A 13,082-nucleotide genomic window follows, 5' to 3' on the forward strand; every position below is an offset into this window, starting at 1 on the left:
CCTTACTAATTTTTAATGGATGTATTATATAATATACAAATAAAGGCTTTATGTTTATATAAAAAGGTTAAAGAAAGAAAATCGGAAAAGTCAATAATTCAAAACAATATTGTAAATAGAAAGTTCGAAAAATATATATTGTTATAATTTGTTAATCAAAAGTATTATACAATTTATTAATTGCTATATAGCATTAGGATTTATTAGACAAAAACATCAAATTATTTAATAAAAGATTAGATTGATAAGTGTTAAATCTAAATCGAGGACTTCGCTTTATCTCTTTTGAAAAAGATTATATAAAACTATTTATTTTTGTTAATGAATTTTTTATTAATAATAAGAATTTAAGTAGTCAAATAGGATTTATTATTGTATTTGTTAATAAGGATATATTAAACAAAAATATCTTTGAGTTAAAAGGCAATATTATTTATTATAGTAATACAAAAAGCAAAAGAGTTATATATAGTATATTAACATCTGAAATATATAAAATAATAATAGAAGTAGATATTGGTTTTGCAATACAATCTATTTTATAAATCATTACCTTACAACTTAATATCCCCAATATTCCAGTTATTATATATACAGATTTATATTCTTTATACAAATACCTTATTAAATTAAATATTACAAAAAAGAAAAGGCTAATAATCGATATTATAGTATTTCGTCAATTATATGAACGAAGAGAGTTAACAAAAATAAGATGGATTAATAGACTTAATAATATTATGGATATAATAATAAAGACAAATCTAAATAAAATATTAGAAAAGTTTATTGATATTAATATACTTGTTATATATATAAAGAGATAAGTAAAACAAAAGATTTATATAAAGATTAATTAGATCTATATATAAACTAAAGTAATAATTGGAATATAGTATTAATAATATTTCGTTTTTTTATTTTCTTATTATTTTATATTATTTTGAAGAAGTTTTTAATAAATACTTCTATTTCTATTTCTTATTCTATAAAAGACAAAAATATTCTAGATATTATATAAAGCAAAAGATATATACAAATCAATTAATAACAAAAGGTTTATTTATAAAATTAGAATTAAGTAAAAGAGGCTTTTTTATTAAAGAAAGAGAAATAGGATTTTAATCAAAAGAAAAATAAGGAAAAAGCAAAGGATTATATTTACCACCAACAGGATTAGTATATAGATAATCAGATTATACATATTGAATTTCGTAATCTTTCCATTTGTAATTCTTATAACTATTATTAAAATGATTTTATACATAACAACAATCCAGAAAAGATAATAATCCATAACAATAATATTCTTTATAAAACTTTTCAACAAGAATCCCCCGATTTTGTATTAATAAGCTATTTATATATAAAGCCTATATTAATCTAACTTAAACAAATATAATCTGATTATAAACAAAAGAAACGGGATTTCTTAGTATAACTAAAAAAACAAATTAAAGAGTATTAGGATAATAAAAAACTAGCTTCTTTTCATTAATCAAAAGAATAGGATTCTGATTATACTATACTACTACATTTGCTATATCGTATAATTGGAGAGTTTTATTCGTACAAAAGTTAGTATATTATATATAATACTAATCTTACAGCAAATGTGAAATAAATTTCGATACAAGCGATTGCTTTCTTGACAGCAATAAGACATACATTTCAATTGATTAGTAAAATTCGACTTTTCTATAGTTTTAAAGGTATCAGTATTGATCTAAAATCTAACATATTATTCGAAATAACTAAAGATTATTTATAATATAAAACCTTAATAGATTTGATAGATTTTGATAGGTTTTAATACAATGTTTTAATTGATTTAAATCAGATTCTCTACACTCGTTTGATAAATCTATAGATACAAAATTTGAACTAATTGATATAGTAATTGCCTATTACAAATTTCAAATTGATAATAGGATTTGTACAAATGTACTTTATACAAAAAAGAAAAAGTAAAGCCTATATTGGAATATATAAGTAAACCATATAACAAACTATGTGTTTACTCTACCTCTACCTTTCAAGTGTAAGTGGAATAAAATCATATCTAAATATATATAGCTATCTACTCCCTTCGTATAAAGGGGGTAAGCAAGAATAATAATACTATTTAATCCCCTTACATATTATGTGTATACACCTTATAAAGTCCATCCAATAATATAGGTTAATTCATTAGGAAGACCTTTCTTCCCTAGTATAGTTCTTTTATTTAATTGTTAATCTTTAAGCCTATTCTTATTATTATTTTAATCAAAAAATAATATAATATATATATCTTTTTAAAGGCATTCAATCTAATATTAGCCTATTATATAATCAGATCATATGATCATCGCTTATAAGCTTACGAAAGCAATTATTAATCCGAAAACGATTATTAATCCGAAAACGACTATTAATTCGAAAACGATTATTAATTCGAAAACGGCTATAAAATACGAAAACGGCTGTAAAATAAAGAAAACAAAAAAGGGCTTTATTTCGAAAGAATGAACGGATTAGGAAGAGATCTACAAGAGATTAACAAAAGCGGAAAAGTTAAATTAGTAGGAAAAAGCATAAAAAGAGGTCTTTTTCCTTTTGAATATAAAATAAGAGAGAAATTTAATTCAATACAGATTCTTTAATATCACGTGTCACACTGCTTATATAATCCATTTTAGTCGTTAATTAGAGCCAGCTTCTATTATATACTATTAGCCTATGACCTACGATACTTATATTACTTCTTATAAGACGTACGATAAATAATTCTTTATATTAAATCTAGAATTTAAATTATTATAACACACAACACTATGATAGTATAGCTTATATAACAGATACCTATAAGTAGTATAGTCTCTTTAGATAGTAATAAAGCAGCTTTTACAACCCTATAATATTGCCCTATAATTATAATAGGATTCGAAAGCCTTTACGATATTTTAAATAACTACTACTCTATCTTATAAATAATACGATTATTAAGAAAATAACTCTTTAATTATAAAAAATTACATCATAGAAAACACTATTATAATAAACAATACTATAATAAATAATATTATAAAGTAATACTTTATAAGGAATAATTTATAAGAAATAACCTTAAAAATTAAAAGTAATTCTATAATCTATAATCTATCTTTAATCACTTAATAATAATATAGACTTAAGAATTCTTCTTTTATAGGTCAAAGGGATAGTACTTTATTAGATTAAAGATAATATAATTCTAGATAAGATAACTTTCTTATTCTTATACTCTATTATTTTACTTATTAATTAGTTAATAATAATCTCTCTCGATTTCCTCTTATATTCTATATTTGATATCGATTTACTCATTTCAAAACGACTTCATTTTATTATGTAGATTTCTTTTTACGTTTGTAAATTATGGTGTTTATACTTCACGCGCTTTAATAGGCTTAGTCCCCTGTAAGCTCAGCGGCGCTAAGAAACCCGTGATAAATGGCTCTATCGTAAGCTTGTAGTTACAGATCTGCCTCATGTCTTCAGTAGCCTGCCGCGCTCAGGCTTCATGCTTTGTCTCAACAACAGATCATAGCAGTCTTGCTCGCTTTTTAATCCATTATTGCGACTTTCCTCATCTTGCTGTCGATCGAATTACTTTTTACACAATATTGACACCATCATCAATCGATCCGTCTTCCTTATCAACTCAAGTAAATAATAACTAAATCATCGGCATTCACCATATAATCAACATCGAATTGAATCAATCAAACCCTGATACTACTACAATCAATCAATTCTGCACTTGCTTCCTTAATTGAAAACAACATCCATTACTCTGAAAATCAGGACATCTGAAGAAGGTACATCTCCATGCATCTTCGATTTGATACATCTTGTTCTTTATTCGTACAGACCAGTACAGACAGTTTCCATTGTGTCCAAAGTTCTAATAATCATGCAGGACGATCCTACCAAAAAATAACACAACCATCCGACTCCTTCATCCTCGGATACGCACCCATCAACACAAGCAAACTCTAGAAATCATCTCAAAAGATCGGAAAATGGCAGCACCAGGAACCCAATCGCTCAAGGTCAGATTCATTATATCATACGGGAATATCGATTCCACAGTTTGTTGAGCAAGGAAACTGACCTTATCTGCGAACAGTGTGTTGTGACAGGAGATGGAGCTGTTGGCAAGGTACTTCTCCAGTTTATCAGTCTTATAATCAACTCAATCACTTACATTATTTTTACAGACATGTCTCCTGATTTCGTACACTACTAATGCATTTCCTGGAGAATACATCCCTACTGTGTGAGTTTGGATGCTTGGTTACAACAGGCTGGTCACTAACTTAGCTAGATTCGATAATTATTCTGCCAGCGTGATGGTTGACGGAAAGCCAATAAGCTTAGGTTTATGGGATACTGCTGGACAAGAAGATTATGATAGACTGCGCCCGCTTTCCTACCCCCAAACAGATGTATTCTTGATCTGTTTTTCGATTGTCAGCCCTCCATCTTTCGATAACGTCCGAGCAAAGGTATGTGTGGAAATCTTCCAGATTCGCAAAATATGATCATGTTCCACTGACTCAATTGAATAACAGTGGTTTCCTGAAATATCCCACCATGCGCCTGGCGTTCCAATCATCCTTGTTGGAACGAAATTGGATCTTCGAGATGACGAGCCTACCAAAGAATCCCTTAGATCCAAACGAATGGAACCTGTAACCTATGACCAGGCAAGAGTTGTTGCTAAAGAAATCAGGGCACACAAGTATTTAGAATGTTCTGCGCTCACACAGAGAAACCTTAAGAGTGTATTCGATGAGGCAATCCGGTAAGATATTTTACTCGAAGCATGGTGTGACAACGATCAACTGACCATATGAAGTGCTGTCCTGAGTCCACAACAACAAGCACCCAAGCCGAAGAAGTCTAAGTGTACAGTTCTATGAAGTCAGATTGAGTTGAGACAACAGCAGGCGACGATCTATAGACACAGTGAACTGGTTGGAAGTGGTTTAGCTTCTACAATAATCGGAGATGGAGAGTTTTGAGGAGTAAGGTGCGGGGAAATACGAATGGGTTAATACAAGCATTTTCTGTTTATCGACTTTTCCAATTCTATGTTGTAGAATTTGGCATTAAATGGATGTGGCAGCATATATCGATGCAACATGCGTCCCTGAAGATACCGAAGATACCTCTTTTTCTGTAGATAGGTCACGATAAATGCATGGAGTAATGAACAAATCAATATGTATCTCGAATTTCATTAATACTGAAGATTGGTTCACTTCAATTTGTATGCTATTGTAAACGGGTATCATAATTCATCCACCGATTCTTGCCTTTCTACTTGGATGGACTCCACTATCCTCAGCCAATACGTGCTTCACTCCTTGAACTGCTTCCTTTTTGCTAACTTTAGGATTGTCGGCCTGGTGTTTTTGTTAGTATGGTACGAACAAGCAAATATACTTCTCGCCCAAGAAGTGTGCCGTCCAGTAGTAGAACCATATAAAATAGGAGAATCGTTACCTCTTGTGCTTGTCTCACACGTTGCTCATTCAGTTTCACATTTTTCTCTTTGATTTTGGACCGACGATCTTTAGTGTTACCACCGCCTCCGGCACTACCATAACAATTAGATGGAAGACGAATGGTGGACGTAAGGATGTTACTCACGTCAGCTCAACGTTGAGCTTTCTTGGTGCTGAGATACCATCATTGAATGTGGATTGGTGAAATTGCTTCAAGCAAGTTTTCATATGATCATAGCCTTCGAACTCAAGGAAAGCACAACCCCTTGATTTAGTAGGATTTCCTTTCTCCGTGAGATGACGAACCGACGCAGGTTTAACGGCTGCAAAGTGGTTTTTTATCGATGCTGTTGTAGCAGTGAATGGCAGGTTTCCTAACAAGATGTAAGTCCCAAAAATAGAAATTGCTTTAGGAAGGGACTCCTACCGATAAAAACGATGAATCTTGCAGCCTTGCTCTCGGAATTATCACCAGAAGCACCTCCTTGCTTCTTGGTCTTCGCACGTTTCCTCTCGGCACTAATTTGATCGGGGGGTCCAGTAGCATTTCCTGTCGCAGGTTCTGCCGTCTGCGCTATGGACGTTGACTTTGCATCAGCCTCTTTAGCTTTTCTCTCCGCTTTCCTTTCCTTCTTAGACTTCTTAGGCGCAGCTTCGGTCTCCGCTATATCTGATGGTTCTCCGATTTGCATGGGCAGTAAAGACGATTCGGTTGAAGAGGTTTTATTCTTCTTGGACTTGTGATGGGACTCTACGTTCTTATCTGCGATTTCTTCCTTCCTGTCCAAAGTGATGGCCTGGCCAACTTTCGCATCGTCATCGATAGATCTTTTTCTTTTTGTCGAAACGGCGCCATCGTCATTTGCTTCTGTTCCGAGGTCGTCAGGTATGTCGGGAATTGAATTTTCGATCTTGCGCCTTTTGGCTTTTCTTTCTGCTCGAGAAGCTCCTGTTCCAAACCCCATAATGAAACTAAATTGATAGGCGGGTGGTTGATGTAGGAATTGGAAGAATAGGTGGTTATCAAAATGTCGAGATCTAGCCAAACATTTTTCGAGTTTCCAGTTTGATTATTTCCTGTCGCGAGAAATATTCTGCCCATGGCGGTGAGAAGGATCAATCTTCACTAGCCGGTTTGGGCTAGTTCTAAGATGCGTTGATTTGGTGGGAAAAGCATTCAGTCAATCACTTTCCAATCTTGAAACTTTGATAGAGAAATTTATCATAATCTATTTCGTAGCTTAAAGTGCATACTTACGTATGTTCCTCTTAACAAAATTTCTACTGGGTAGACAAAACACAAAGGAGATAGAAGTGCCTTGAACGCCTCCAGACCACCAGTTCTTGTTCTTTTGTCCTCGGCTTTCCAGGCGATCGTTCGAAGGCTGAGCTGTATCATTCATAGGCAAAAATGCGTGGATGTAATATCAAATACTGATGGATCATGTTATATATGTATCCACCCTTGTCACTCCACACACACTATTTGGAAGTCGTCCACGCGCCCTTCCGTTGGGATCCAGAAATTTCCGTCAACTTGCATCTGGCTATCAAACAGCCAAGTATAATCCTAAAATGAGAGCTAGGAAAGGGAATAATATGCTTGGTAGTATCTTAAAAGCGTCCCCAGTATAAAGAAGGGGACTGGTCGTGACGAGTTCCGGGGCAGTATTATAGGTTGTGTGAATCAAATCAAAAGGCGCTGTGGCGGATGCTGTTACTGATGCTGTCACAGTGTCTCTCGTAAGGTGCACCATGGGCGAGAGTGATGAAAAGGCTACTACAGATGCAAATGGGAGAGCACTTTGAATCGGAAGTCCGCTAAGTGTTGGATATCCCGCAATTGACTCCGAGTCTTCTATCTTGACACCTTGAAGATATTCAGCTTCTCTTCGGCGCAAGGAATCGTGATTTGAAAGCCAAGGTACTGCTAGAATGATATTGTCGGCAACGTCAACGCATCGAGTAATTGTATGATGTAACGCGGAACCAAAATGTGCAGTATCGCATTGGGAATATATGCATTTGAAGACGGACTGCAGTAAATCCGTCAGCGTATGATGTTAAGCATTAGAAGCAACGACAGAGTAAAGCTATAGTATGACCAACATTATGATATTCTGCATCTTGGCAAAGACATGTGTTTTTGTCCACACATTTGCTGACATGTTTTGTGTTTTCCCAACATCGCACTGCACAACCTGCAAGTAAATGTTAATATGGTACGTCTGGGTCTCCAAAGAAACATCTTTACCGGGAGCAGGAAAATTCCCGTCACTTGTAGCGGGGTTGTTCACCATTGCCATGGCTAATAGCAAGATGGCACGCCTCATGTTATACGTAGTACTTCGGACACACTCGGCCCTACAATCATAGGATGCTCGCCAAATGACCCTGGAACGTTGCGAGTAGGTACTTTTGTTAGGAATCGTTTTATCGAGAAACGGGTTCAATGAGTGTGCGGAAACGGCCGGAGGAGAATTTGTTGTGTTGAGATACGTAGACGAGAACGAATAAGAAAAGGATCAAAATGAGGGAAGCAGGAAAGCTTCATACCGGTAGCTCTCATTTGGTTAGACCTTCCTCCTCGAGTAACCATGCAACACGGACTTGCTACATCACGCCAAAGCTGCACCAGGCATTTGCACCTTCCTCTGATTATGATTAACTTCTTTTATTAAAAGTTCTATCGTGAAACTTTATGAAAGGAATTGACAAATGCAGTCAGTAAAATAGAATTTGTAACTTATCCGTGGAGCCTTCATATCTCTCCCTGAACGGTTTCTGGCCCAGCCAAGTTGTCAAAGGAATCTGCGTCTCTTTCATTTCAAGTATACCCCTCTTCTTCTGATCAATATGAGAGGCATCGATAACAATTCTCTCCAACCTATCGACCGCGAGCGAACCTTCATCCATCAAATCCTTCAATCTCTGAGGTGTGCCGACAGCGATTCCGGTCCTTGAAGATTTGAGAAATCCAATGGAATCCTTAAGCTTGATGTGTTTTGCAAACAACTTTGCAACTTTCACATCCTTGGTTTGAAATTTTCGTACGGCTCTATAAAATTGTCAGATAAGAACATACATACATGTATACTGCCAACCCTAATCATAACAGGAACGTGACTATACCTGGCAAGGTCGGCTGCCCTGAGGCCTGCAGCAGTAACAATGATTGTGTGTGGTGATCCATTCTTCTTTGATGCAGACCAAAGTTTTGTTGTATTATCAGAAAATCTCTCCAAAAACTCAGGTAGATTATCGAGATTTCGTGGCTTTGTCCATGATGTAGTGTCCTGAACAGCAGAGACTATTTAAATGCCAATACATTAGCCAAGTTCATAGCATATTTAAGGGTAGGTTCTGTTCACCTGGTATGTATCGATCTTCTAATTCAACGGAACTAAGATCACTTTCGAATCTTCTCGTTTGGCTTGCGACATAGTCAACTAATAAATGATCATTCATCTTTGCAATTGCATTGTTGAGACCAGCCTCAACATCGATATCCTCGTCATCGAATGAGGAATGCTTCTTCCTTTTCGCAACCTCATTAACCTTTTCCTTGGGCCCCTCTTGACCATGATTTCCTCCACGCTTTCTTTTCTTCGAAGTTGTTTTGTTGGGAGTGTCAGATCCAGATCGGGTTGTTGGAACCCTTACTTCTTCAATCAGAGGATCCTGAAGCTCATTTTCAATTGACATTGTGATAGTATGAGCTCAAGTCGGCGCCGACTCGAAGACTTTCGCAGTTGGAATTGCTATGAAGTTTTGCGTGAAAGATCCTACTTGGGTTCCTATGTAGACAGGAATTTTGACTTTGGCGATTTTTATCCCGATCCTGGCTGTAGCATACACAGAATTTATTAATTGCTTTCTCTTCCTATTTCTCTTTCTCAGCCTTTTTCAATGGAAGTTCTTCATAAAATAATTTAAAGCCTTGCGGATCCACAATTTTACTGCATATCGCTAACGCTAAGATAAGATAAGATTCGCGCGTACAACACTACAATTACTGTTCTGGACGCGTCTTATCTAAACATTGGTATTTCAATCATTGATGTTTTGACTTAACACTATGAAATATCCACTAAGTATATGTTCTATTTATTTCGGAACAGATTAAATTTCTCCGTCAATTCGAAATTCAGTTTGATCAGGATAAAGACAAAGCATAGTAATTCATATTTTAGCTATTTGCTAATAGAAGATATACATCGCTATGAGTGGAAGGCCAGAAACTCCTTTGCGCCGCACTTCTACTGCTGGACTATCTCCAACAGACGCAAGCTACTCGAGAACGCCCAGTCGTGGCTCAAGGATAGGTGGCTCAGAGCTTAGGACTAAGACTTTGACACCTCATGGGAGAGCAGCTTTGCGAGAAGTTGAGGCTCGACGAGCAGGATTGACACCAGGAAAGGATAGAAGACGAAGTGGCAGACAGCAAAGGGAAACACCTCGAGATATATTGAGATTATTGAGCAGGACTTTGGCTCCTCAAACCCGTCCGACAATTCCATCACCTCAAAGAGCACCCGGCAATTCCAGAAGACAGACTTTACTTTTGGATGATGACTTTGACGACGGTCCGAATCTTGTACCCCCACGACTTTCCATCCCTCTAGACGACGACAGTGACGATGATGATAATGAGGATGACGAAAGTCTTTTGCTTCCTAGTTTGGCGGCTTTAGAGGACGAAAATCTGACCACGCGATCAATCGAGCTTTCAAGGAGAGCTGTCGCTGAGAGGCCGAGCAGGTTGTTCTCGAGGGGCAGTTTCGGGAGCATCCGTGGTAGCGACCATTTCGGAAACATGGACGAAGCAGAATTTGGACGAGATGAAATGGAAACAAGCTTCTTCAATGCAAATGATTTTGAGAATGATGATTTCCAAGAGATGGCTAACTCTCCATTTTTTGGAAGGTAAGTCCAGGAGCCTACATTCAGATAGGCCTGTTGAGCTGACGCAAGCTAGTGATCGCGCAGGATTACAGGGAGAATTAGAAACCACGTTGCATCGCCGGTCTCTTCTACCAGGGCGAAGTAGTGATATCAGACCATACAATTCACCGTCCGAGGAAAGGGATGCGACTTTTGTGTTCACAGTTCCGCAGCCCGAAATACCAGCGCAATTTGAACCTTCGCCATCACCAGAAGATACCCCAACTGCGATGCCTGTTATGGACGAAATCTCTTCCCCCCTGCCAATTATCTAGGAGATGATTTTGAAATGGATGATGAAGCCATGAACGGTGAGAGTGACACTCGAAGACTGTCGGATCCTGTAATGGACGATGAAGCCATAAACGGTGAGGATGGCACTCGAAGACTGTCGATCGGAGCATTCGAGGACTCCGGTCTTAGTGATGACGAACCCCTTAGAGTATCCGTTCACAAGGCGATATCAGAAAATTCTAAGAGGACGTTCCAGAAGAAGGTTAATAAGGTTTCAAAACATGGGCTGAAATACAAATCATTGCCTCTAGGTGTAGTGAAGAAACATGCAATCAGCCTGGCAAGGAATGGAGCCGGCAAAGGAGACAGGTTGAGTGGCGATGCTCTTGATGCGATCATGCAAGCAACCGACTGGTTCTTCGAACAGATTAGTGATGATTTAAGCACATACTCTGAACACGCTGGACGCAAAACCATTGATGAGAGTGATGTTTTAATGCTGATGAGAAGGTATTTATCTAAACATGACTAAAGTCTTGATACGTGCTGAGTGTTTTACAGACAACGCCAAACCAATGCTACAACAACGCCATTTTCACTTGCACAAAGTCGCCTGCCTAGAGAGCTCTTACAAGACGTAAGAATGGTTCCCCCCTTGATCTCGAAAGATCGGCCCCGACCAAAACCACCCAGAAAATGAGGTAAAACACACGCAATCCTCAAGACCATTCTTTATTTTGACGAACTCGTCGAGCGATGTCTGCAGATGGTTTCTTCACAACCATCCATAGCATAACTGACGTAGCAGCAGCCAAGGCGTACCTGTGAAATTAGAGCGTTAGCATACATGGCGACGGGTTGCATTTAACTTTTTCGCCAACCATTAGAGGTACCTACCATGTAAATATGTACTGTGCGTGGTTGTTTCGGAGATTAACTTCTGCCGGTCTTCCTATTGGAATCCCACGTGCAGCGCGATCCCAAGCCATCAAGAGGTCAGGTTCTGTGGTTTTGTAAGCTTTATGGCACTTGAAATCTAATAAAAATGCCATCTTACCCATTGTCTCTTCAATCCAAACAGGTTGACTTCCTGTCAACTTAGCCATTTGCTCGACGTCAGGAAAGTAAAATTCCTGAGTCTGTGGACTATTATCTGGCGTGAAATAATTCTTCTTCCAAGGTTCGCGCAACAATCCCTCGACCGTTACCTCACCTTGAGGCAACCCGTCGGGCCTACTTGTTTGCTTCTTATATTTCTTTTCGATCCAGCCCCGGTTTACAAGAACACTAGTGCCCTTACCATCCCGCTCCAAAGGGGTAATGACGAGATATCCGTCTTTCCCATCATGCAATCGAGGGCCAATCAGCATTTCTTGATCGTGCCTAAAGTGACCAGTCGCAAAAATTCTCCTATAGTCGAATTCTTTTATTGCCGAAGGATCAATGTGTGGGGGAAGTGGTAAAGGATCACGAACGAGGCGATCCTCAAATTTTGCAATGAGCTTTGATTTCCAATCCAAACGTTGAACTTGCCATGTCCCCAAGGCGAAAGCTGTTAGAGGAATCAAAGCTGTTTATTATGTATATTAGAGAGTCTTCTAGGCAATAGAAGCTGAGCAACTCATGACTTACCTAGAATAATAAGACCAGGCCCATGCCTTCTTCCTGTGCGCACCAAATTCGGAGGATTGTCTATTATAGATGTGAAATTGGGATCGTCAGCAGCCTGTCTGGACTTGACGCGGGTTCCCGCGAAACATCGATGATTTCTTGGGCATTTTGGGGATTGGAAGGGAAAAGTTATCCTCCTAGTATGAGATGAAAACGTATTGATACGATTGTAAGATAGAGCTGAGACAGGGGAACGCATATTCAATACGATTGACGCATGAAGTTTATAAACCACGTCAATCTGCTAGGTATTCCTTTGATGTTATTACTCTGGTAGATTCTACTAGGTACCTACAAGTATAAGTATTATATTCTCTCCAGCTCTTTTATCGCAACATAAGGTATGCCGTGCACGTGCAAGACTATTTTTTGAATTTGTCTGATTACTTTATTTGAGCGGTTATCAGCCACACTCGCCACACTCGCCACACTCACAACATAAGCCACCTGAACCTTTTGTGATTACATAGGTATACCCAGAATCTACCTAGGACATCTATTCACTCGGTCACTGCAACTCTTTCCATCGAGATATCATACCACATCATATCGTCTAGACTTGAAGCAATTATATCTACCCTCATAAATATCTTGAACATCAGGTGACATTTGCACTGTTCCATTCACTTACAATCAAGGACATTACGGTCAAGAAATCAGCTATTTGTACTTCCCCTCAACGATCTATTGACTTGC

The 13,082-nt window shown here is 37.5% G+C and overlaps 7 protein-coding genes across 7 annotated transcripts; 2 read left to right on the forward strand and 5 right to left on the reverse strand.

Annotated features, from left to right (window-relative positions):
• Positions 1-4,046: 4,046 nt before the first annotated feature.
• Positions 4,047-4,949, forward strand: Bfra_000983 (putative rho gtpase protein; the record flags this gene model as incomplete). Its single annotated transcript, XM_037331424.1, has 6 exons — positions 4,047-4,076; positions 4,154-4,186; positions 4,245-4,303; positions 4,352-4,532; positions 4,599-4,831; positions 4,886-4,949. 6 exons carry the CDS (start codon positions 4,047-4,049, stop codon positions 4,947-4,949), a joined length of 600 nt encoding a protein of 199 aa, XP_037197757.1.
• A 378-nt stretch (positions 4,950-5,327) lies between these two features.
• Bfra_000984 (putative rna binding protein) lies at positions 5,328-6,502 on the reverse strand (the record flags this gene model as incomplete). Its single annotated transcript, XM_037331425.1, has 4 exons — positions 5,328-5,435; positions 5,536-5,629; positions 5,683-5,911; positions 5,965-6,502. The coding sequence occupies 4 exons, from the start codon at positions 6,500-6,502 to the stop codon at positions 5,328-5,330; spliced, it is 969 nt and encodes a 322-aa protein (XP_037197758.1).
• A 257-nt stretch (positions 6,503-6,759) lies between these two features.
• Bfra_000985 (uncharacterized protein) lies at positions 6,760-7,080 on the reverse strand (the record flags this gene model as incomplete). Its single annotated transcript, XM_037331426.1, has 2 exons — positions 6,760-6,927; positions 7,021-7,080. 2 exons carry the CDS (start codon positions 7,078-7,080, stop codon positions 6,760-6,762), a joined length of 228 nt encoding a protein of 75 aa, XP_037197759.1.
• Positions 7,081-7,087: 7 nt separating this feature from the next.
• Bfra_000986 (uncharacterized protein) lies at positions 7,088-7,870 on the reverse strand (the record flags this gene model as incomplete). The annotated part of the gene is made up of 3 exons (XM_037331427.1): positions 7,088-7,573; positions 7,647-7,738; positions 7,792-7,870. The coding sequence occupies 3 exons, from the start codon at positions 7,868-7,870 to the stop codon at positions 7,088-7,090; spliced, it is 657 nt and encodes a 218-aa protein (XP_037197760.1).
• A 391-nt stretch (positions 7,871-8,261) lies between these two features.
• Bfra_000987 (uncharacterized protein) lies at positions 8,262-9,242 on the reverse strand (the record flags this gene model as incomplete). The annotated part of the gene is made up of 3 exons (XM_037331428.1): positions 8,262-8,595; positions 8,670-8,847; positions 8,909-9,242. 3 exons carry the CDS (start codon positions 9,240-9,242, stop codon positions 8,262-8,264), a joined length of 846 nt encoding a protein of 281 aa, XP_037197761.1.
• Positions 9,243-9,759: 517 nt separating this feature from the next.
• Positions 9,760-11,415, forward strand: Bfra_000988 (uncharacterized protein; the record flags this gene model as incomplete). The annotated part of the gene is made up of 3 exons (XM_037331429.1): positions 9,760-10,463; positions 10,695-11,225; positions 11,277-11,415. The coding sequence occupies 3 exons, from the start codon at positions 9,760-9,762 to the stop codon at positions 11,413-11,415; spliced, it is 1,374 nt and encodes a 457-aa protein (XP_037197762.1).
• A 19-nt stretch (positions 11,416-11,434) lies between these two features.
• Bfra_000989oa (putative cox1 assembly protein) lies at positions 11,435-12,585 on the reverse strand (the record flags this gene model as incomplete). The annotated part of the gene is made up of 4 exons (XM_037331430.1): positions 11,435-11,537; positions 11,613-11,718; positions 11,773-12,285; positions 12,348-12,585. The coding sequence occupies 4 exons, from the start codon at positions 12,583-12,585 to the stop codon at positions 11,435-11,437; spliced, it is 960 nt and encodes a 319-aa protein (XP_037197763.1).
• Positions 12,586-13,082: the final 497 nt, after the last annotated feature.

Source organism: Botrytis fragariae (assembly GCF_013461495.1).
Source record: "Botrytis fragariae strain BVB16 chromosome Unknown tig00000001, whole genome shotgun sequence".
NCBI lineage: Eukaryota > Fungi > Ascomycota > Leotiomycetes > Helotiales > Sclerotiniaceae > Botrytis > Botrytis fragariae.